This window comes from Elgaria multicarinata, chromosome 13, assembly GCF_023053635.1.
Source record: "Elgaria multicarinata webbii isolate HBS135686 ecotype San Diego chromosome 13, rElgMul1.1.pri, whole genome shotgun sequence".
Classification (NCBI taxonomy): domain Eukaryota; kingdom Metazoa; phylum Chordata; class Lepidosauria; order Squamata; family Anguidae; genus Elgaria; species Elgaria multicarinata.
In genome coordinates, this window is record NC_086183.1 from 33,209,673 (window position 1) to 33,234,804 (window position 25,132).

The window sequence follows — 25,132 nt, forward strand, 5'->3', positions numbered from 1 at the left end:
TCAATGGGCTGGGAGTGGAACTGTTGCTGTATTAAATCTACTGGAAAGGAACAGGCCGTGGATGAACGTACCACAACAGCCGTGGAAGCCCTCTAAAATGTCAGGGGAAGGTTGGCGTCCCCCACCTGTGGCCAAAAAAACACCAGCCAGAAACTCTGACGGCGTCTTTGCAAGCTGTGCTCGGTTCCCACAATATCCTTTCGAAATCCAGATATCTCATACACACCAAGGCTCTCATGAAGGCTCTCAGGAGCGAGTGGCCCCCATTTTAAGAAGCCCGAACATTAAAATCCTTGCCCCCAATTCTACTGCCAACCCCAGGTTTTAGCAGAGGTGACGTTACCGCAAACAACATCTTATGCACGCTGGGAGTCGCACTTGGGAGACGGGAGCAAAAAGGCCCAGGGAGGTATTTCAGCGAGCCCCGTCAAGGGTGGAGCACTCTTGCTAGACTTTGTTTGGGGTGGATTCAGCACCAGCCTTCCTCGAGGAAAGGGACTGGCTGGCCTCCATCATCTTCTCTTCCTTGTAGAAGCCTCTCCGCATGGTGGCTGCCAGGTACTTGAACAGGCTCTTTGGAGAGAGAGGGAGGGGTGGGGAGACAGATGTTTACCGCTTTTTGCATCTCGAACCCAAAAAATTGGAGGAGCAAGTTGCATGAGGCTCTAAGGCAGCGCCGTGAGCCAAAAGGGTCTGAAAGGCTGGGCACGCATTCCAAAAATGCACTCGCAAACTCCCCGCTCGCCGCCCTTGTCATTTCCCAAGGATCCAGAATTCACCACATCCGAGTTCACATAAACAACAGATGTTTCTGGACAGCAGGTGGGAGAAATCACATCGGCCAGCTTTCCCCAAGCCGGTGCCCTCCAGATGTGTGGGACTGCAGTCATCATGGCCGTTGGCCAAACTGGCTGGGGTCCCCACATCACGGAATGCTCCTCTATCTTAAAAAACCAAACAACGGCACACCTCCCTGCATGATCAGATGATCAGAGGTCTAGAAACAAAGCCCTATGAAGAGAGACTGAAAGAACTGGGCATGTTTAGCCTGGAGAAGAGAAGATTGAGGGGAGACATGATAGCAGTCTTCAAATACTTAAAAGGTTGTCACACAGAGGAGGGCCAGGATCTCTTCTCGATCCTCCCAGAGTGCAGGACACGGAATAACGGGCTCAAGTTAAAGGAAGCCAGATTCCGGCTGGACATCAGGAAAAACTTCCTGACTGTTAGAGCAGTGCGACAATGGAATCAGCTACCTAGGGAGGTTGTGGCCTCTCCCACACTAGAGGCCTTCAAGAGGCAGCTGGACAAGCATCTGTCAGGGATGCTTTAGGGTGGATTCCTGCATTGAGCAGGGGGTTGGACTCGATGGCCTTGTAGGCCCCTTCCAACTCCGCTATTCTATGATTCTATGTTCTCTATGGCAGGGAGCAGCGTGGGCTTCCTCCTTTGCATTCTGGCTCGGAGTCCTGCAAGACCTGGTCCCGGCTTCTCTGGCCTGGAAGGGTGGAACTCTGGCGGACTCCGGCTGCAAAGGCGGCTGCTCCTGCTGAAGGTGCCAGGAGACCATCTCACGGTAAGTCTGGCAACGCCTGGTCCCTGCTCCGCTGGCTTATTCTGCCTGGCCTGGAGGTTTGGCTACCATCGTTGTGGCTCTGGCTGCTGTTTTTGTAGATGTCTTAAAAAAAAACTCCTCTGTTTGACTTTCGTATGAATTGTTATTGGATTATTTAGTCCTACATTCTATTTATTAATGTGAGATGTTTAAATATGACTATTTAATCTTTCTTCTGACTTGGAAGCCAGGTTCTGGCTGGACATCAGGAAAAAAATCCTGACCTTTAGAGCAGTACAACACGTAGGGTGACCCTATGAAAAGGAGGACAGGGCTCCTGTAGCTTTAAGAGTTGCATAGAAAAAGGAATTTCAGCAGGTGTCATTTGTATGCATGCAGCACCTGGTGAAATTCTCTCTTCATCACAACAGTTAAAGCTGTGGGAGCCCTACCCTCTTTTGGATCTGGTCACTCTAGTATAGCTCCTGCACCATTAACTGTTGTGATGGAGTGGGAACTTCACCAGGTGCTGCATGCATACAAATGACACCTGCTGAAATTACTTTTTCTATGCAACTCTTAAAGATACAGAAGCCCTGTCCTCTTTTTCATATGGTCACACTAGTTGTTACAACAGTGGAACCCATGTCCAAGGGAGGTGGTGGGCTCTCCCACACTACATGCCTTCAAGAGGCAGCTGGACAAGCATCTGTCAAGGATGCTTTAAGGTGGATTTCTGCATTGAGCAGGGGGTTGGACTCGATGGCCTTGTAGGCCCCTTCCAACTCTACCACTCTAGAAAACGGTTAGATAATTATTTGGAAATGTTGCTACTTTTTATTGTGATTGTTTTTTGTTTTTGTTTTTAAAAAATGATGCTGAAAGCAGCTTTGAGCATGGTTCTACCATGTAAAAGTGTCATACTAATAAACTGGTCATCATGGTTAGGCCTCATCTAGAGTATTGCGTCCAGTTCTGGGCTCCACAATTCAAGAAGGACGCAGACAAGCTGGAGCATGTTCAGAGGAGGGCAACCAGGATGATCAAGGGTCTGGAAAAGCACTATGAAGAGAGACTGAAAGAACTGGGCATGTTTAGCCTGGAGAAGAGAAGATGGAGGGGAGACATGAGAGCACTCTTCAAATACTTAAAAGGTTGTCACACAGAGGAGGGCCAGGATCTCTTCTCGATCCTCCCAGAGTGCAGGACACAGAATAACGGGCTCAAGTTAAAGGAAGCCAGATTCCAGCTGGACATCAGGAAAAACATCCTGACTGTTAGAGCAGTACGACAATGGAATCAGTTACAGAGGAAGGTGGTGGGCTCTCCCACACTAGAGGCCTTCAAGAGGCAGCTGGACAAGCATCTGTCAGGGATGCTTTAGGGTGGATTCCTGCATTGAGCAGGGGGTTGGACTCGATGGCCTTGTAGGCCCCTTCCAACTCTGCTATTCTATGATTCTATGATTCTATGAAGATTTTCAACAGGGGTGGGGGACCTCGGGCCTGTGAGCACAATGCAGCCCTCCCCAGCTGGTCACGCCTCCGTAGGCCTACCAATCGTTTGCTGGTGTCCAGGTTTTTGCGCTATTCTGAAAGATTGAAATGTGCCTCTCCTAAGGCTTCATTGCAGGCAGTAAGAGCCTTAAGCTACAACATGCTGGTGTTTGTCATATTTTGAGCCCCACCCCTTTTTGCCTTTTGGCTCCACCCACCACTGGAATGCCCCCCCCCTCCGAGAGCTTCTTTGAAGTTGAATTTGGCCCGTGGGGTGAAAGAGGTTCCCCATCCCTGCTTTACACTCACAGAGCGGTGATCTTATGCGTGGGTGGACGGGAGAATCCGTGACATCGTTTCCTGTACTTCTCATTCCCTGCTGGCTCATCAGAGTGGGTTTTGGGGATGCTGGATTTGGCCTTTTCGCTGCCTCAGCCCTTAAAAAGGCACAGCCCTCCTCTTGACAGTGACAGAGGGGGTTAATTGCACCTGCGGAAGGACAGGAGCAATTTCTGGCCTACTTCACTGGCATGTTGGGGGAATCAGTACGGCTGGGCAATGGGATTATGAGTACGCAATATTATAAGCTATTCATTCTTTCTAGTGCAGCCTTCCTCAACCTGGGGCGCTCCAGATGTGTTGGACTGCATCTCCTAGAATGCCCCAGCCAGCTGGCTGGGGCATTCTGGGAGTTGTAGTCCAACACATCTGGAGCGCCCCAGGTTGAGGAAGGCTGTTCTAGTGCAAAGGCACTGAGATAATACTGAGATGCACTAGACACATGTGGAAGAAATACTACTTTATTAAGCTTTTAAAATACCATGAAATAAATGTAGCAGACAACCTGTAGTCTAGTGGTTCTGTAGCCAGCCAGCCAGCCAGCCATTATTCTCTCTCTCTCTCTCTCTCTCTCTCTCACACACACACACTTTTAACTACCCCCCCCCCCAAAAAAAAACAAGGGCCTGGATGGGTGGAAGTTATGCTAGCGAATATTCTGGGAAAGGGTCTAGGGGGTGGATAAAATGTTAATCCGGCCAGACCTCCTTACCTCCCAGGCTTTCTCGACCTCTGGGGTCCACTCTTCTTTTAGAATGGGCTGGACAGCCTGGATGAACTGAGCGCCAATGTACTGAAAAACAAGAGAAGGGAAAGGAGTTTTGGAGAGGGAAGAATGATAGGCAGATTGGCTTTATTTATTGTTAGGCTGTATTATTATTATTATTATTATTATTATTATTATTATTATTATTATTATTATCTCTTTTATCGCTCATGGCAGTTTTTCTAAATGGACATGATGACATTATTATTATTATTATTATTATTATTATTTGTTAAACATCTATGAAGTTAGTTCTCTAGGCACCATACAACTATTTTAAACAATACAATAAAATCTAACAATAAATCTAAAAGAATGCAACATCATAAAAGTCGAGACACTGACCTGGTTGGTGCATAACATTGACCCATGCTTAATGTAACCCACGGGATGTTGAATCCTGGGTTGTCATGATGTGCGAATCCAGCCATGCTAATAGACCATGGTTTGTTAACCATGAACAACCCAGAAAGAGAAAGACAGAACTTGGGGATCAGTCCTGGCTCTTTTTCTGGGTTCCTCCTGCACCTGGCACGGCAATGTCTCTCTTCTGCTATTGTAGGGGATTGAGCTGTCTGTCCTTACCTCATAATACTTGGGGGGAGCTTTATACCGGCAGTGACTCCTGCCCAGTTCGAAGGCCAAGTATTCCAGCTTGCCCTCCTCGTCCAGCCGTGCCACGCTCTTCTCGATGAACGACATCACCCTGGCAATGGAGGGACAGTGTGAAAGAGACAGAGAAGAAATCTGGGTATGAGAAGAAAGAGGCCCATAAAGCTGGCAGGGCAGGCGTTGGAATTTCAGGGGGTCCCGGCGAGGGATGGACAGAGGCTGTTAAATCTGCTCCATCTGGGTTTCATGGACTGTCAGGCAACTTTTGTGCCATTATCCGCTCACTGGTGGAATGAACTAATTCGAAATTAATTCATAATTAGCATGAATGCAAATTTATTTATTTTATTTTATTTATTACATTTTTATACCGCCCAATAGCATGAATGCACATTAACTAATGCAGTTTAGCACAAATCCTCTCTAAAAGTGAAAAACTGGTTCACGAGCCGCGTGACTTGGAAAAAGACTGTTGCGGAATTCGCAAGTTCGATTCACAGAAATCTGAACTCACCTGATTCCACTGTGAATTTCTCCAACGTCCCCAGCTCTAGCAAGAGAGTACCAGTGCCCCCCACCCCACCCTTATGCAAGGGACAGAGGCGGAAGGGCATTCAGACTGGAAAAGATTGCAATTTACTACAGTTCAACTAACTGGCCCAATGATACAAAGCAAATTCCTGGCAGCCAAATCCTCTTTCTTTAATTGGAAGTTGCATCCTTTTCAAGGTTATTTGTAGCAGCGAGGAATCCTCCAAAAAGTTACAAAACAAAGCATTGAGATAGTAGCAATTAGATAACAATGATGATGAAAGCATTTAAAATTATTTAATCAATGAAAACAAATACCACTATATATTGGGCCACTAAAAACTCAATAGTATAACCTTTAAAAACTGATACCAAACGTGTATGACATACAAGACAACTATCAGTAAAGCACTATAGAAGTCTTAAAAGTAGGGATGTGCTCCGCTTCTCCTTGGACCGGAGAAGCAGGAGCGGATTGGGGGGCTTCGCCTCCCCTTAAGGCGGAGGTGAAGAGGATCGGGAGAGCCGCGGAGCGTTGCGGAGTGGATCGAGGTGAAGGCGGATCCTTCGCCTCGATCCGGAGCTCCGCAAAAAAGGTGAGGAGGGTTTACTTGGCCCTGCTGCTGTCGCTGCCTACCCATGCGGCGACGGCGGCAGAGCCAGGTAAGGGGGAGGGGGGTCTTACCTGCATCCGTCCGCGGTCCCGTGGCTGCTTCAACTGAGCCCGAGGACTCAAACAGGAAGACTAGGCTCGGGCTCAGTTGAATCAGCTGCGGGACTATGGATGGATGCAGGTAAGGGAGAGGAGGGAGGGGGGTTTACCTGGCCCTGCTGCTGCTGCCGCCCATGTGGCGATGGCGGCAGAGCCAGGTAAGGGGGCAAGGGGGAGGGGGGTCTTACCTGCGTCTTTCGCAGCCTGTCGCCACCTTCACTAGAGCCCGCGGCTCAACCAGGAAGTGTAGGCCGCAATCGGGGCCTACAGTTCCTGGTTGAGCCGCGGGCTCTAGTGAAGCTGGGATGGGATGGGACGGACACAGGTAAGGGGAAGGAGGGAGGGGGGCCTTACCTGGCGCCACTCCCCGCCACTGCGGAGCTTTGATTCGGAGCTGGAGCTCCGCAGCGAAGTGGAGTGGCCCCTAGGCGGATCGAGGCAGGGCGGATCGGGCGCGAAGAGGATCGGGAGGTCCGTGCACACCCCTAGTTAAAAGCAACTTAAGACTCTCGCCAATCCTTCCTCTATTATACGTGGACTTATAGAAGTGTACATGTTCTAAAACAGATAACTGTAAAGGGGGCCCCAAAGGCTCCACCAAGGGGGATTATTATTATTGTGGTTTGGCAAGGAACTGCTATAGTTATATGAAGATTAAATAATAATATTACAATAGCTCAAGGTGCTGCCCAAATAACTTTCCATTCCGGAAAGGCGTTTTAGATATCGCATAAACATCTTGTCTCCCTTTGGGGAAGTGTATATAATTCATTCCCCCCCCACCCCGGTCGTTTTGTTTTATCTTATGATTTACCTCAGTCTTGGATGTTGTGAATGAAATTACTTTTTTGTTTTATAAAAATTGAATTATGAATAAACATTTTTGACAGATGGCATCATGGGAGATGTAACATGTTTGTAGGGAAACGTGGGGGCGGCCCTAATGGAGAGAAGACAAAGAGCCGTATCTGCCAAGGTGCTGAGGCCCGGGGGTCGCCTTTGGTTTTAAAAGCACATCAGAACAGTAGAGGAAGGTTGGAGGGACCACAGAGAAGATAAATACAACCAGACAATGATCGGTGTCCTAGGGATACAAAAGTGGGTGAATGAAGCATGGCGATGAATCAACACTAAATATTGAGTCTGAAAGTACCTCAGGTTCTCTCTCTCTCTGTGTGTGTGTGTGTGTGTGATTGTCAGTGGTTTTTATTTTTTTTGGGGGGGGTGTATTTAAATAGTCCATCCTCAGGGTCTGTCTGCTATTTGGTGAACACATTATTCCTCCCCCAAAAGCAAAAAAATAAAAAAGGCAAAGGGTCACTGAAGACTAGGGCGGAAATACAAGTTATGCAAAATAGGAAGCTTATTGCCATCAATTTTGCAGTTATGGACAGACAGAAAAGTTAATTTATGTTTTGAAACAAGTTCTCCAGAACTGTCTGAGACTCAACCATGACCTCGGGTGAAATGTAATCAAAGAACACAATGTGAAGAAAGAGGCCCCAGTGAGGTCCAGCTGGCTTCACGGATTTTTTTCGGTAACGCTCATTGACGGCGCCTGGTTTTAGCAAAGCTGTTCTCATATATAAACAATGTATGGAATGATTCCACCAGGTTAGGAGAGGCGCACGACTGTCCCAATAGAAACAAGAGGGCCCTAGTAATGATTGCTCGTTGAGTCTATTCGATGTTGCTTCTGAAGGTTATTCTTGCTCCTTATTAACCCAACTGGAAGAAGGGGCCGCTCTTAACAACACCTTTGCTGAAGTGCAGGATGGGTTCCAAAAAAGGTAGAACCATTGACCATTGCCATGTCCTTAATCATTGGATCAGAAAATAGTCAAAGGCCACAACAGGACCATTATATGCAGCCATAATCATCATTGTTATTTATTACGGTCACAGACCAGCAAAATCAACACCAAAACATACAAGGGATAGATAAAAAAGTGACATAAAAGCAAAATACAGCTTGGTGAGTTGCTTCTCTCAGGCGGATTGCAGCGTTATTTTTCTAATTTGCATTGAGGTCAGGAGAAACTTAGAGACCCTTTCAGTAATATGGGAGTATGCATCCCTTAAACAGATTAATACCAACGTTGTGGAGCTATATCCAGAAAAGGTTGTTAATAAAGGAAAGATTAACTTTTTTCTACATTCCTCCTACATGTTACAATGCAAAATGACATGTTCAACAGATTCTGTTGCTCCAGAACCACAGGGACCTATCCGTTCATTAACCGGGATCTTACTAAATCGTCCTTCTAGTAATGCTGATGGCAACACATTAAAGCGAGTGAGGGTAAATGCCTTTTTAGTTTGTGGCTTTGGAGACTTCCAGTTACATGCTACGCATGACATTTTATTTATTTATTTATTTATTTATTTATTTATTTATTTAAGTATTTTTATGCCGCCATTCAGCCAAAAAAGGCTCTCATGGCGGCTTACAAAAGTATTTCTTGACAGTCCCTGCCCACAGGCTTACAATGCAGCTGTATATAATTGCTTAAGAAGGTCTTTATGCAGGAATCCATTAGTTTCAAAAAGATGAAGTAGCATAGCTTTAGGAGTTTGGATTTTGTCAAAATGTTTTGGGCAAACCTAGCAATCCCTGGTAAAGGGGGACTAAACTTCCTGTGTTTCCTTGCACCTATCTATGGAAGCCCAGAGTTTGTTGTAGGAGAATGTGCGGTGGGGGGAAAGGAAGCACTGTGTATTGCTTAGCAACCCTCTCCTCCCCCAGGAAAGGAACACACAACAGCATCCAGCTGGCACCTCGCAATTGCAGCAGCGTGAAGCCAGCCTTGCTGGCAATGCCAGAAACCCTGTAAGCGCTCCAACGTAGGGCTAACGTACTGATGAGAAGACGGACACATGACCTGGACCCAGAAAACACGGGTCTTCGGCCTACCTGAGGCCATGAGCTTGCAGTTCTTTGTTCATCTTCAGCTGCTGTAGGTCATCAATGTCACGGAAGAGGAAGAACGCGTCTTTGCACTCAGGGTGGGTCTCGAAGAGCCTGGAGAAGGAATAGGAGGCCGTCAAGACAACAAGCACAGTGCTCATTCCTTGGAATAACACGCAGGTCTCCACCTCCTTTAGGAAAGCTTTATTTATTTATTTATTTATTTATTTATTTATTTATTTATGGCAGCCTTCCCCAACCAGTTGTCTTGCAGATGTGTTCCCATCATCCTTGGGTGTTGCAACCCAACACATCTGGAGGGCATCTGGCTGGGGAAGATTAATTTAGGGCATTTATACACCACTCTCCATAGCAGCTGTTCCAGGCAGCTTACAAAGCAATCAAAAACAAAAACCGAAACAAAACCACAGTGATAAATTATCCAATAGCTCAATTAAAGCCAAACAAGGACTAAGCAGTCATTAAAACAGCAGAGCAGAACAGCAGAGTTTAAGCACAGTATCGTTCTGATATTTAAAATACAAAATACTGGTTAGGCTTCATCTAGAGTATTGCGTCCAGTTCTGGGCTCTACAATTCAAGAAGGACGCAGACAAGCTGGAGCGTGTTCAGAGGAGGGCAACCAGGATGATCAGGGGTCTGGAAACAAAGCCCTATGAAGAGAGACTGAAAGAACTGGGCATGTTTAGCAGAGAAGATTGAGGGGAGACATGATAGCACTCTTCAAATACTTAAAAGGTTGTCACACAGAGGAGGGCCAGGATCTCTTCTCGATCCTCCCAGAGTGCAGGACACGGAATAACGGGCTCAAAATACAGGAAGCCAGATTCCTGCTGGACATCAAGAAAAACTTCCCGGCTGCTAGAGCAGAACGACAATGGATCCAATGACCTAGGGAGATTGTGGGCTCTCCCACCCTAGAGGCCTTCAAGAGGCAGCTGGACAGCCACCTGTCAGGGATGCTTGGAGGTGGATTCCTGCCTTGAGCAGGGGGTTGGACTCGATGGCCTTGTAGGCCCCTTCCAACTCTACTATTCTATGATTCTATGAAACCACTAAAATCAAAATGCCTTCACATGGCACCTAAAAGATAATAAGATCGTTACCAAGTGAGCCTCTGTGAGGAGGGCAGTCCAAAATGGGGCGGCCCACAGACTAGGAAGACCTCATGATGCCTGGTCTGTGATGTTGCGGGCACCCTGAGAAGGGCTCAGTGGAGGACCTCAATGTTTAGGGGGCTTGATATGGAAAAAGGCAGCCCGTAAGAGACTTGGTTTCCAAGCCAGGAAGGGCTTTAAAAGGCCAGCCCCTTCAATTGGGCTCAGAAGCAAACTGGTAACCAGTACAGCTCTCTCAAAATGGGCAAGCCTTCTAGCAAAGAGCCCACAGGGCAGCTCATCACAACAGATTAAAAACAACAGCAGTGGGCTATTTAATACAGCAGGAATAATGTCACATTAAGACACCCGTGTTGGTCGAAATGCCAATAATTTTGAACATTCGAATTCTTAGTGACTTGGCCCTTGGTGTGTTCCCTTCCCCCCAAACATCGGTTTAAATGCAGACTTCAGAATTTGGTGTTTTGTTTAGTTATTGTACCTAAGGGCAGATTAATAGTCTAGTAACCATGTTAATCAGTCTATGGCTACCAAGAGAAGTATCTTGATTGGGTCTTGCAGAATATAAAAAAGCAATAAAGACTGATCTCTTCCGGCAGGCCTACCCAGTTGAATTTTAAGATGTCTGACTGTTATTTTAATAATGTATTAGTTTTTATATGTTTTAATAAGTTTAATGTATTTTATAATATTTTGTATCTTATGTTGTTCCCTACCTCGATCCAGAGGGAGAGGCAGGTAATAAAGAAAGAAATATATTATTATTATTATTATTATTATTATTATTGGCTGGTGTAGAGTAAAATAATTAACACAGCAAACCTAGGGTCCCCGGATGCTCTCCCAGTGACAATAGGACATATCAGGTTCCCCCTCCTGAAGCCCATCCTGCTGAATTTTTTTTTCTATTTAAAAGAGGAACAGGAGGTGGAATCAACTCGGTTCCTCCTGTCCTGCTAGGCTCCTGCCAGCATGGCATAGGATTTTATTTATTTATTTGTAACATTTTTATACCGCCCAATAGCCGAAGCTCTCTGGGCGGTTCAGAAAATTAAAATCATGAAGAACATAAAAACAACCCACAATTTAAAAACACAAATACAATATACAATATAAAAAGCACAACCAGGATAAAACTACACAGCAAAAAATTGATATAGGTTAAAATATGGAATTAAAACAGCAAAGTTTAAATTTAAGTTAATAGGTGTTAAAATACTGAGAAAATGAAAAGGTCTTCAGCTGGCAACGGAAGGAATATAGTGTAGGCGCCAGGTGGACCTCTCTGGGGAGCTTGTTCCACAGCCGGGGTGCCACAGCGGAGAAGGCCCTCCTCCTGGTAGCCACCTGCCTCACTTCCTTTGGCAGGGGCTCACGGAGAAGGCCCCCTGTGGATGATCTTAAAGGTCCGGGCAGGTACATATGGGAGGAGGCGTTCCTTCAAATAACCTGGCCCCAAGCCATTTAGGGCTTTGAATGTTAATACCAGCACTTTGAATCGGGCCCCAACCTGAACTGGCAGCCAGTCGGCTCCAAGATCGGCAGAGTAATCTATTGGGTGTTTTTAATTTTCATCAAACCTAATTATTATTATTATTATTATTATTATTATTATTATTATTATTATTATTATTATTTATATAGCACCATCAATGTACATGGTGCTGTACAAAGTAAAACAATAAATAGCAAGACCCTGCCGCATAGGCTTACATTCTAATAAAATCATAATAAAACAATAAGGAGGGGAAGAGAATGCACCAAACAGGCAGTATAAAAGTCAGAGCAAAATCAAGTTTTAAAAGCTTTAGGAAAAAGAAATGAATGAAAAAATGTGTAAGCAATTAGATTGCCTGGGGAGTTACGTTGTGCAATTGGCCTTGGGTTCTCTTCACACATCATATATAGGCCTGAGGTTAGTTAAGGGGAAACATGCAAAAAAACATGTGCAGGCCTCAAATATTTGAAAATATGCCATTAATCAATTTGGTTTAATGAGTCTAGCTGGCTCAGACCAAATGTCTATGTAGTCCAGCATGCTGTAGTCCATAGTGGCCAATCAGATGAGACTGGGAAAGGACAATGACTCTCTCCCAGTCTTGTTTTCTAGGAACTGATATTGAGAGACATGTTGCTTCTGATCCTGATAGTGCCAGATAACTCATCGTTAACTAGTAGCCATTGGTAGCCCTATCCTCCACAAATCATTGGAATACCCATTTGAAGCCATCCAAGTTGATGGGCATTGCTACGTCTTGTGGTAGCGTCTTGTGGCTTTTAACCTGTTGGTTGTTTCTATTATGGTTTTAATTTTTGTGAACCACCCAGAGAGCTTCGGCTATTGGGCGGTATAAAAATGTAATAAATAAATAAATAAATAAATAAATAAAATTGTGGTAGTGAATTCCATAATTTGTGTGCTGTGTGAAGTTAAACTTCCTTTCATCCGTCCTGAATCTTCCATCATTGTTGGATGACACCTGATCCTAGTATTACGAGAAGCCACTTCCTTCACAATATTATTTATTTATTTATTACATTTCTATACCGCCCAATAGCCGGAGCTCTCTGGGCGGTTCACAAAAATTAAAAACATTCAAAGTATAAAACAACAATATAAAACCATAATATAAAATACAATATAAAAGCTCAACAATATCCATACACTTTTATGATGCCCCCTTCCCCGGCCAAGGGCAATTCTCCTTCCCCCGCTCAAGGACATTTGAGGGCAATGCTGGCTGGAGATCAGGAAAAACTTCCTGACTGTTAGAGCAGTATGACTATGGAACCCATGACCTAGGGAGAGGGTGGGCTCCCCCACAAGAGGCCTTCAAGATGCAGCCGGACAGCCATCTTCCAGGGATGCTGTAAAGTGGATTCGATGGCCTTAGAGGCCCCTTCCAACTCTACTATTCTATGATTCTTTGACTGGAGAAATTCCTCCCTGAAACCCTGGACAGCCGTTCCTGCCAGTCAGTGTCCACAATTCTGGGCTAGTTCTGACTCAATACAAGGCAGATTTGGAAGTTCCTTGGTGCTGAGACACAATCAGTACACTGGACAGAGACAGAGGCTGTGGTTCAGAGGCCAGTGGCTAGTTTCAGGACCACGGGCAGCAATCCTGCAACAGGGACAAAATAAACAAGTCTCCTCAGCCTTGGCATGGAGCAGTTGCCAGAGCGCCACAGACCAGCTCAGTGAGGACATTGACCAGGGATTGTGGGAGCTGTGAAAAATGTGATTTCTATGTTAGGGATCATTAGGGAAGGGAATGAAAAATATAACTGCCAAAACTATGGTGCCTTTATGCAAGACTATGGTACAGCCTGCGTAGAGTTCTGGACACCCCACCCAAAAAACATAGAGCTGGAGGAGGCGCAGAACAGAGCAACCAAAATGATCAAGGGGCTGAAGCAACTCCCCTAGTGGGAAAGATTACAACAGTTAGGGCTTTTAAACTTAGGAAAAAGGGGGTAAAGGGAGGATATGATAGAAGTGCCTAACATTATGCATGGTGTAGAGAATTTGTTGTTTATTCGCTCAGTCGCTTCCGACTCTTCGTGACTTCATGGGCCAGCCCACGCCAGAGCTTTCTGTCGGCTGTCGCCACCCCCAGCTCCCCCAAGGTCGAGTCCGTCACCTCCAGAATATCATCCCTCCATCTTGCCCCTCTTCCTTTTGCCTTCCACTTTCCCTAGCATCAGCCTCTTCTCCAGGGTATCCTGTCTTCTCATTATGTGGCCAAAGTACTTCAGTTTTGCCTTTACTACCATTCCCTCAAGTGAGCAGTCTGGCTTTATTTCCTGGAGTATGGACTGGTTTGATCTTCTTGCGGTCTAAGGCACTCTCAGAATTGTCCTCCAACACCACAGTCCCAAAGCATCTCTCTTCCTTCGCTCAGCCTTCCTTATGGTCCAGCTCTCGCAGCCATAGGAGAATAGGGAGACGTTTTTGTCCCTCTCTCATAATACTAGAGCCAATGTGGGTCATCCCATGAAGTTGGGTGGTGGGAGAGTCAGGACAGACAAAAGGAAGTAGACCAAAGGGGAAAGGTCGAGGCCTGTGGCCTGATCCAGCTGAGTTCTTCTTGCATTCTTATGAGTCCACAGCTAACTGGGGACGGGAAGCAGCAACTTTGAGTTCTATGGTGTTGAAATGATTTATATGGCGTTGAACTGATTTATATAGCAATATCTTTCTTGCCAAGTTGGTGTTTGTTTGTTATAGTTTGATCGTGGTGGATTCTTGGCTCTTATTGTTTCAATCCATATTGTTCTAGTTAATTTATTTGGGGTTTTAGGATATTGTTAAATTATTACTCTTTGCAAGCCGCTTTGGGTCAAAGAAAAGAAGAAGATAAAAGTATCTTCAATAAGTAAACGTTCAAATATACAAAGTGAGAATTAGGTGGGAGGCTTATGAAATAATTTTGGTAAGAATGTATTAAATGTTGCTGTTTGTAATGGACAGCCTTTAAATGAATTCAGCCAAGTCATAAAACGTGCCCCCCACCACCACCGCCATGCACAAGTTCATAATAATAAAAAAATCTTTCAGTAGTTTGCAAGAGGACAATTGCAAATGAAGGGCTAGCTCATGCAAGGCTCCCGACCCTTTGGGGCCGGTGGGACTTTTGAAAGAGTGTGCGGGCACTGTCAAAAATGGCTGCCATGGGAGACGTGCTTATTCACAAAAATTATTAAATTGTAATTATTATTATCATCATATCATTGATGATGATGATGATAATGATGATGACGATGAACTCAAGAGGGATGTGGAGCACCAAGTGAGTCACCTGCAAGCACCGTGTCAGACACTCCAGATCCAAAGGTCACTGTTTATTTTGGATGGCTTCTGGCTGTGCCTGGGATGGACACATTAATTGGACGGCCATGAATACAAAATGGGGTCATTCTGTTCTAGTTTGGAATAATCGCTTGGAAGGATCTCTGACTGGAAGCACATCTGTGTATTGTCTGATAAGGTACAGTTTTATTAATATCCTTTTATTTTCTTTAGAAAAACAAGTGGGCCAAAGAAGGTGTTAAAAAGCCGAAATTGCTTCCTTCCACCTCTCCCACGATCTGCCCAATTATGCTTGTTAATTAAAAATCAAATCAATAAATAAACAACTACCATGCAAATCAGCTCAAGCAAGTGCGAGACCAAGTGGATTGATGTAATGCAGCCTTCCTCAACCTGGGGCGCTCCAGATGTGTTGGACTGCATCTCCCAGAATGCCCCAGCCAGCTGGCTGGGGCATTCTGGGAGTTGTAGTCCAACACATCTGGAGTGCCCCAGGTTGAGAAAGGCTGATCTAATGCTTTTGCAGGGAGAGAAGCGGAAAAGAGCGGTTCTCATTAGGGAACGAGTGTGCCATGGGCTGCCTGTTGCAGCGGGGAGGCCCTGGGGTGAATTCTGAGGAGGTGCTCTTTATGAAGCAGAACTTGTTCCAGATGCAAGGTGTTAATTAGGTGGAGGATGCCTGCGGGGAGGTGTTGATGGATATAAAGCAAACCGCGTGCACACCCGAGGAAGCAGCGCCAGGGGGCAGAACCGACTCAACAAGGAAAAGGTTTCCACGGGATTATTTGACAGCTATTTGCAACCAGAAGAGCTTTTGATCTCTTTCCTTCCCTCCCTCCCCATAGCCCCTACATTTTTCAACCAGGGCTGCGTCCGCCGGATGGTTGAGCAAGCTTAGAACCTTATAGCTGGCCTCAGAATTTGGCAATGGGAGATTCCCAGCTTTCATTCCCCTCCCCAATAAAAAAACAACAAGCTTCTACTCTTTAATTATTATTTTTTTGCAGAGCTTATCAATGCTGTCATAAGGGCAATGTTTCCCCAGACCTCAGAGCAATATCATGCAGGGTATATCTGTGTTTATCTGTTTGCAAACGATCTGGCAGTTATGACTTTCCCCAGTGAATCCTGGGAATTTTAGCCCGGCCAAAGATGCAGAGAATTCCCTGGTGGAAACCCATCACCCACCCACCCCCACTCAGAGAGCTATGGGAGAAGAAATTACAATATAATCCTGATAGAGATAGCCTAAGAGATTTCATCACTTCACAACTATTTGCGTTTGAGGAGACTGAGAGCTTTTCTACACAAGGCATTCCCTCCTCATGGTTCTTTGCAGGTTCTTTAGATGATGTTGTGACCCCCCAGTTCTGCTTCTGTTTGTAAACAGCATTTTCTGTGAGTTTTTTTTTTTTTTTTTTTGGAACAGGGAGAATGGGGTATTATTTCTGATGGTGCAAGGAAGTGTGAATTCCTCTTGTGTATTTGTCCTATTCTGCTCTACCACAGTGCCACCTAGAGGTTATGTAGCAGGAAAGCAGGAAAGAAATGCTTCTTATGTTGAGCTTTCCTATACAAGGCCGTTAATCTGTTGTATCTAGTTATGGTTTCATTGCAGAATTGACAACTGAGAACTAGACGAAAAGTATTTCTTTTCCTGCTTTTCTGCTACATAACCTCTAGGTGGCACTGTGGTAGAGTGGAATAGCATAAATACACAAGTGAAAAAAGCATTTTCCCTGCTCTAAAAAAAAAAAAAAAGACAAACAAAAACCTCAGCTAAAGTTCTGTTTAGAAAACAGAAGCAAAACTGGAGGGTCATGACATCAACTAATGAACCTGTAAACAGCCATGAGTAGGAAATGACGAGTGCATGATAAATGCCTTGTGTAGAAAAGTCCGTAGCGCTTGTATCTCAATTCTGTGATGAAACCAAGATGCAGCAGTTTAACAGCCTTGTATAGAAGAAAATCTCTTGTCTACAATCTCTGAAAATCTCTCATCTCATTTGATCTAAGCCAGCCCAGCCCAACGACACGGGCAGTTCACGAAATTGCTTATGGGAGGCAAAAAAAGAAGCTGATGCGATCCACGAGGTCCGCCCCCAGAATCATAGAATAGTAGCGTTGGAAGGGGCCTCTAAAGCCATCGAGTCCAACCCCCTGCTCAATGCAGGAATCCACCCTAAAGCATCCCTGACAGATGGCAGTCCAGCTGCCTCTTGAAGGCCTCGAGTGTGGGAGAGCCCATGACCTCCCTAGGTAACTGGCTCCATTGTCATACTTCTCTAACAGTCAGGAAGTTTTCCTGATGTCCAGCCGGAGTCTGGCTTCCTGTAACTTGAGCCCATTATTGAGCCATGGAGTCCAACCCCCCCCCCCCCCGCTCAATGCAGGAATCCACCTTAAAGCATCCCTGACTGATGGTTGTCCAGCTGCCTCTTGAAGGCCTCCAGTGTAGGAGAGCCCACAGATTAGACCTTGCCTCCCATCATCTAGTTATATACACATGTGAGGTTGTCCTCTATTGCGGATGGGCAACGGTTACCATTGGCTACAGTACCCAGGGCTAATGGGAGCTGCCCAACAACATCCAGAGGACCACACATTCCCCATCCCTGTCCTATGTGGGTCACATGAACCCTACATGGTTCATTTAGGGTGCAACCCTAAGCATATTTAGACAGGAAAAAGTCCTACAGTTTTAGGACTTTTTTCTGTCTAAGATTGCACCTTTAGTCTAGTGCTATCTGCCCTGTCTGTCTGGCAGTGGTCAACTGGGGTCTCCAGGAGAGGAAGGTCTTTCCCAGCGCCTGGTGCCCAAGACCCTTTTAACTCGAGATCAGACTCCACTGGTGCCTCATCCATGCAACATATGGGGAGGGACCTTAAGTTGGTGGCAGAGCACATGTGTGCGTGCAGAAGGCACCGGGTTCGATTCTTGGCATCCCCAGTCAAAGGGGTCACGAAGCAGCCGATAGACTCATACTTCCGAAGGACTTGGCAGAGGCAGTTTTCCCATGAACAAATAAAGGGTTCTCTGCCATAAACAACAGAGTGGGATCATCCCACCCTGCCTGAACAAGGCAGAGGACAGGTCCTGTTCCAGAAAATTGGGGAGGGGGTGGGGAGGATTGAATTCCCTCCAGCGAGACGTTGTTCTCTCTCCTCCCCGAACCTCCCTCCCTCAAAGCCCCCTGGAGTTAGCCAGACATAAAACAGACCCCCTCCGAAAAACAACAACATTGCAGGTCAAAAGCAATTGCTTAGGCCAAGAGACTCCCGATGGAGAAGGGAGTGGAGGGGTAGGAGAGGTGGAGGCTCACTCCAGCCCCGGATGTCTTGGTTCCTACCCAAAAAGGAGGTGCGCGGGATCCCTGGGGTTCCGTCCAAGCCAGGATTCAGCCCTACAACCTGCTGCTGTGAAAGAACACCTCTGAGCATGTGCAAACTTATTGTTGTTGTTGTTGCACCATCAATGTACGTGGTGCTGTAAGTAGTAAAAGAATAAAACAGCAAGACCCTGCTGCATAAGCTTACATTCGAAGTAAATCATAACGAAACAATAAGGGAGGGAAGAGAACGCACCAAATAGGCACAGGGGACAATAAAACGAACAGTGTGAAAGTAAGAACAAAGTCAAGTTCTAAAAGCTGTAGAAAAAAAGAAAAGTCCGCGAATGCTCTGGAAGAGAATTCCAAACTACACCGGACCTCACTACTGAATCACTACAGCCTGCTGCCAAACTCCATGCACTCAGGGTTAGAAGCTGTTACTTTTAAACTTCCTTCCTTCAGCCTTTCCTTCTTTCCTTAAGCCAGGCACTGCTCCTCTTTAGAAGTTAACATATAAGCATTTTCAAAACAATGTTGAGGAGGGAGGGTGCAGAACTGGATGAGGTGAGAACCTGCATTCCACACATAGCTTCTAATAATGTTCAGGAGAAAATTCATTTGCAAACCAAAAGCAATCTCTATGGTGCTATTCCTAGCCCCCACCCCACACACCCATTCACTGGATTTCTCTTTTGCGAAAGGAAAGCTGAAGCTGAAAGAGAGTAAATGGCTCATAGAGCACAATGACTCTATGGCACTGGTGAAACTTGAATTCAGGTCTCTTAAACCTGCTTAGCCCATTAGACCGCACTGCCTCTGCCAGGATCTCGTCTCGAGCATCCCAGAGTGCAGGACACGGAATAACAGGCTCAAGTTACAGGAAGCCAGATTCCGGCTGAACATCAGGAAAAACAGTACGACAATGGAATCAGTGACCTAGGGAGGTGGTGGGCTCTCCCACACTAGAGGCATTCCAGAGGCAGCTGTCAGGTAGGCTTTAGGGTGGATTCCTGCATTGAGCAGGGGGTTGGACTCGATGGCCTTTGGAGGACCCTTCCAACTCTACTATTCCATGATTCTATGAAAAATAGACCCAAGAAACTGAGCTACAATCAGGAAGACACAAGTTCAAATCTTGCCTCTGCCATCAGCTCATCAAGGAGGCAAACGCAATCTGCTCTCAGCTCTTTCCTCTGCAATCTGGGGGTAATGTTACCAACCTACCTTACAGGGCTGTTGCAAAGGTTACTGATGTTATGTATTGGAAGTGTTCAGTTCTGATTAAAACCTGGAGTGGCTTCAATGGCCCACTGGCATCGGAGGCACCAGCTTCCTCTGGGGGCAACGGCTCCTCCCTTCCTGCAGAAGTGTCCCAAGCCTCCTCACTCCCACCTCATCTCTTAGGGTTGAGTTTCTTGATTTGAATGTGACAAATGCTTCCCCTTCAAGTAAACCCTGGGGCCTAAGCTAAGCAGGGCTGGTGCCAGACTATTTTGCGCCCTAGGCAAGGTGAGCTACTTTCACACACACACACACACACACACACACCCACACCCACACACACCCACACACCCACACACCCAAAAATGCCAACTTTTATTTTTAAGGACATATGTTTCCTGGAAAAAATAAGAAGCACAAAACTTGAAACTGCTAAATTTATTTTAAAGTGCAAGAAATACGTCAAGTCAATTATAGCAAACAAATTGGAAAGGAACGTCTATGGGTCTAAAATGTCTTATTTAATAGGAATATCACCTCCAAATCATCCCCTCCAACTCACACGCGTGCACACACACACACACACACACTCAGCATCACTCATTCCAAACAAACACATGCATTCACTCAAAGACCCCCTGCATCTCATTCACCCATACATTCTCTCTCTCTCTCTTCCGGGTGCGTTTCGGAAGTCTGAACGTGGAGCCGCCCCACCCCCACCCCAGTGTCCCTGGCTTCACTTTGGCTGGGTGGGCACAGGGCGCCATCTCACCCTGCTGAATCCTCGGGCCGGGCTGGCTCACAGCCAACACGCAAGAGTGCTGCGCTGCGCCCGGCGCCCCTCTTAGCTTGGCGCTCTAGGCGGCCGCCTGAGTGGCCTCTATGGTAGCACCGGCCCTGAAGCTAAGACATCCGGCAGGAGGGGAGGCCCTTCAGAAAGAGGCGACAGTGTGCTCCACAAGAGATGGCCAGAGGCTCAACAAGGATGCAGCAGAAGGATTTTGCAGACATTAAGAAGAGGTAAGCAGCCAGAAGGGAGATGGTTTGCCTGTAGCCACATGCAATTTTGCATCGATGTGAAATGCTTGTCTGGTGTTCAGAAACTCAGATCTGACGTCGCAAGGTCCGACACATGAAAATTACTCTGGTCCAATTAAATTCCAACTACAAAATGGTAAAATGATTTACAATAGCTAAAATGGAAAAGGATGATCTTGTGGAGGTGGTGGTGGTGGGAGAAAGTGTCTTGTACAACAGGGGGCCAAATGAGATGCGAAATGTATGTTTGCATTGGCAAAAAGGGAAGAAAATATCCCAAGCCTTGAGCCTTCCTCCCCATGCAAATAGTAGCTTCAAAGGAACCATTTTCACCAGGAGGGCAGTGCAGGAGGAAACGTTGAAGATTCTCCTCTCTGCTGAGAACCCAACAATTATCACCCATCCCCAGCTGCTGCGCTCTGCATTTTTTAAAAAAAGAAGTACGCACTTGCAGCAATCCATTTACCATCAAATTGCAGCAATCCATTTACCATCTGAAGTCCTGGCTTGGCCCCTCAGGCTGGAGAGAGACAAGAAAGAGGATTTTTCCACCTCCAGAGGTGGAAAGCATCTTGAAGGACGGCATGCAATTGCAGAACAGCGCTTTCGCCTCATCAACACATGTTTTGTGTTGTTTGAACCCTGGGGCAAAAGAAATGTAAGACACGCGCCATGGGAGTTGATAACGGTTTCCCCAAACCGTTATCAACTCTATGAAAAACTGTTGTCCCTCTCCAGCCTCTGAAAAGCCCTCTTTTCCTAAAAGCCTAGAACTTAACTACTTCAGCCGTGCAAGGTCAAATGTGGCTGCAAGTCCATTTAGCAAAGACAGACGGGTGCCTGGAAAAATGGCCTTCAGCCCCGGAGGAAGTTGGTCTCGACTGCTTGGACAGGGGCACCTTTTAGTCACTTCAGCGATGGCCCATTTTTGCATCATTTTAAAGTACGACACTTCAAAGTGCATCTTACAGCTCACAGCTCTTTTGCTCTGACCATTATACAGCCCAACCCAAGGATCGTTGTCTACGCTTCCTGAGTGGTAACCACAGGAGTTCCGTTTCCCCTGGAATCGATCCTTCTAATGCAAAGGAACAAACACAGAGAGGAGGGAGATAAATTCATCTGTGGCCAGAGGCCAGGGCGAAATTTCTCCTGCATTCTTAGCATCTCTGGGTCTCTCAGTGTTTGACATTAGCACAGCAACATCTGCAGAACGTGATGGGCCGCGGCTTAAAAGCAGACAGTGGGACTGGCTGCCTATTTACTACTGGACCAGGTTTAAGGTTCTGGTACTTGTGTACAAAGCCCTAAACAACTTGGGACCAGGATACCTGAGAGAGAGAGAGAGAGAGCCTTCTCCCCTACCAACCTGCCTGGTCACTGAGGTCATCCGAGGGCATGTCCCTGGTGGTTCCACATAGATCCGTCCTCCAATTGGAGTCCACCAGGGGAAGAGCCTTCAGTGTGGTGGCCCCCCTCCTGTGGAACTCCCTGCCTCTGGAGGCCAGGCAGCCACCAACTTTGTATTCCTTTCGGCGCCTCCTGAAAACATCCTTATTCCAGGAAGCCTTTCCTTAAGAACCAGCCACGGTTCACTGTACATTTTGCTTCTTTTAAAATCTATTTTAAACTGTTTTGTCCTGTTTTTATTTTTTCTTGTACACCGCTCCGAAATTTTGAATGGGGAGCAGTATATAAATACTGTAAATAATAAATAAATATAAATAGCGGTCCTCGTGGCAGTCCCCACAACCTCCAAGGAGAATAAAGAAATGCAGTACTGGCAATGGGACGCCATCCTCCATGTCCTCTGTGTGGCAAACAGCTCGGTCTTCCCACACCTGGCTGCTGTCTCTCAGCCTTTACTGCCTGAGACGACGGCCTCCCTCTACCTAAGGGTAGGGCCGGCCCTGAACTGCAGGCAGCTGTGCAGCACCATCTTTCTCTCTCGCTTATTACTGTATCTCTCTCTTGCTTATTATATAGGTCTTTTGTAAAACTAAAAGGCCTCCATTTCTCATTTAGGGCCAAGCCTCCCCCACCCAAATCCTTTGGATGACAACAGGAAACAATATATCGTTGCTGAGGGAATTCATTTCCCCCTCCAGGCACTGTGAAGATGGCAGCTAAATTCAGAGAGAACGAAGGATTCTGTGGCGGGGGAAACACCATCATTGTTCCTGCTAAGACAAACGGCTCTGAGCTTTGTCCCAGTGATCCGTGGTTCCACTGGAGGCAGGGGACTTACTTTGCCTGCAGAAGGTGCCAGGGGTTGACTTAGAGATCTCAAAGTAGGACTAGGAAAGGCTCCTGTCTGAAACCCCTGGGGAACCGTGGCTGGTCCCTGCAGAGTGGACAAGACTAAGCTAGAATCATAGAACCATAGATTCGTAGAGTTGGAAGGGGCCTCTAAGGCCATCAAGGCCAACTCCCCACTCAATGCAGGAATCCACCCTAAAGCATCCCTGACAGATGGTTGTCCAGCTGCCTCTTGAAGGCCTCTAGTGTGGGAGAGCCCACAACCTCCCTAGGTCACTGGCTCCATTGTCGTACTACTCTAACAGTCAGGAAATTTTTCCTGATGTCCAGCTGGAATCTGGCTTCCTGTCACTTGAGCTTGTTATTCCGTGTCCTGCACTCTGGGATGACCGAGAAGAGATCCTGGCCCTCCTCTGTGTGACAACCTTTCAAGTATTTGAAGCGTGCTATCACGTCTCCCCTCCGTCTTAATCAAGTTAAATGGACTGATGGTTTGACTCAGTCTAAGGCACTCCCTCGTGTTCCTAGCAGGCTCCGTCCGTGCCGGTTCCGTGCTTGTTGCAGAAGTGCTTGCAGAACGACTCCCACTGATGCAAGCGAGCAGTGCAGGAAAAGATGTCTCGACGCACAGCGAACCCTCTTCAGAACCACCACTGGGATCCATCCCGCAGTGGACATCTTTCTTTTTCAATCTACCTGAAGAGATCCCAGCACAATAACTTTGACAGGGCCTCGGTCTGGACATTAGGGGTTTTAGAGAAACCTCCCAAGCGGTGGCATCAGCTGAACCTGTGGAATGTCAGCACATCACAAGGGCTGTTCAGCTCTGACCACCGGCTCAGACGCCCGCCTGCAAAGAAAACAAGAAACCGGGCCCGTACCTGATGAAGACGACGATGCCAACTCTGGCAATGTCTTTGTGCAGGACTTTCCAGGACTCTTGGATCAGCTCCTTCTGAGCCTCTGAAAGTGGGAACAATTCAGGCATCTCCTCGTCGCCCAGACACTCGGCTTCCTCAGGCAATTCCAAACCATCTTCCAGAGAGGAGCGCCTCTTCTCTTCAGAGATGGCGGCGTCTGACCTGATGCCTGGGCTGGATAAGGCACACCCCATCTCTCTCTCTCTCTCTCTCTCTTTCTCAAGGCTCCAACTCACAAATCTCCAGTGCCACCTAAAACACACAGAACTTTTTTTAAAAAAAAAGGTATCTAGCAATGGAATTGACCTGGATCAACCAAAGAGATGTCTCATCATATCTCAGAGGGGAAAGGAGGAACAGCAATAGCTATTGTTTATCTGCAGTGATTTTAAAACGTTTGCAAATTCAAAATGGTCCGCATGAAGCATGTTTGACTGCAGTCTCCCCCAGCCTGGTGCCCAGCCAGACTGCAGACTGGCTGTGGATGCTGGGAATTATAGTCCAACTCACCTGGAGGGCATCAGGCTGCAATAAAACATGCTTTGTAGACCATTTTGAATTTGCAAATATTATTTGCTGGGAAAGGTTGATTTATTGAATTGCATCCATATTCAGCCCTTTCTGTGAGGAGCTGAGGAGACCCACTGTGCTGCAGTGGCTAGAGTGTTGGACTGGGAATCGGGAGACCTGGGTTCTACTCCCCCCTCGGCCATGGAAGCTCACTGGGTGACTTTGGGCCAGCCACAGACTCTCAGCCCAGCCTACCTCACAGGGTTGTTGTTGTGAGGATAAAATGGAGAGGAGTGCACTGCCTTGGGATCCTTGGAGGAGAAAAGGCGGGATATAAATGTAATAAATAGAATACATGATTTTCTCTATCTCCGCATTCCCACCCCAATATCCTTAGAATTACCTTATGAGGTAGGACAGTTCAAGAGAGAAGCAACTGAGCCAAGGATCACCCAGTGAGCTTCATGGATGAATAGGAGATTTGAACCTGGGACTTAATGTTTTTAAAATGGAATACAAAACAAGACAGAGCCTGGGGAGAGGAAATGGTGAAGTTGGTGCATACATTGGCATGCAACAAGTCAACATCACAAAAGCAAATAATTCAGCCTTCCCCAAACTTAGCACCCTCCAGATGTGTTAGGCAGTAACACATCTGGAGGGCACCAGATTGGAGAAGGCTGAATCCAATGTGGGATCAGGGCAGGACAAATGAGTAGATCTTCAGATGTGAGGTGGCCTCCTCCTTCCTATGAAATGCTCAGAGGCCAGAAATCATGGAATCATAGAATAGTAGAGTTGGAAGGGGCCTACAAGGCCATCAAGTCCAACCCCCTGCTCAATGCAGGAATCCACCCTAAAGCATCCCTGACAGATGCTTGTCCAGCTGCCTCTTGAAGGCCTCTAGTGTGGGAGAGCCCACAACCTCCCTAGGTAACTGGCTCCATTGTCGTACTGCTCTAACAGTCAGGAAGTTT

The 25,132-nt window shown here is 46.5% G+C and overlaps 1 protein-coding gene across 1 annotated transcript; it reads right to left on the bottom strand.

The window, feature by feature from the left end:
- Positions 1 to 447: 447 nt before the first annotated feature.
- Positions 448 to 23,839, bottom strand: LOC134407826 (neuroglobin-like). Its single transcript, XM_063139773.1, has 5 exons — positions 23,607 to 23,839; positions 8,926 to 9,033; positions 4,742 to 4,862; positions 4,103 to 4,183; positions 448 to 573 (listed from the first exon to the last, which is right to left on the bottom strand). Exons 1-5 carry the CDS (start codon positions 23,837 to 23,839, stop codon positions 448 to 450), a joined length of 669 nt encoding a protein of 222 aa, XP_062995843.1.
- Positions 23,840 to 25,132: the final 1,293 nt, after the last annotated feature.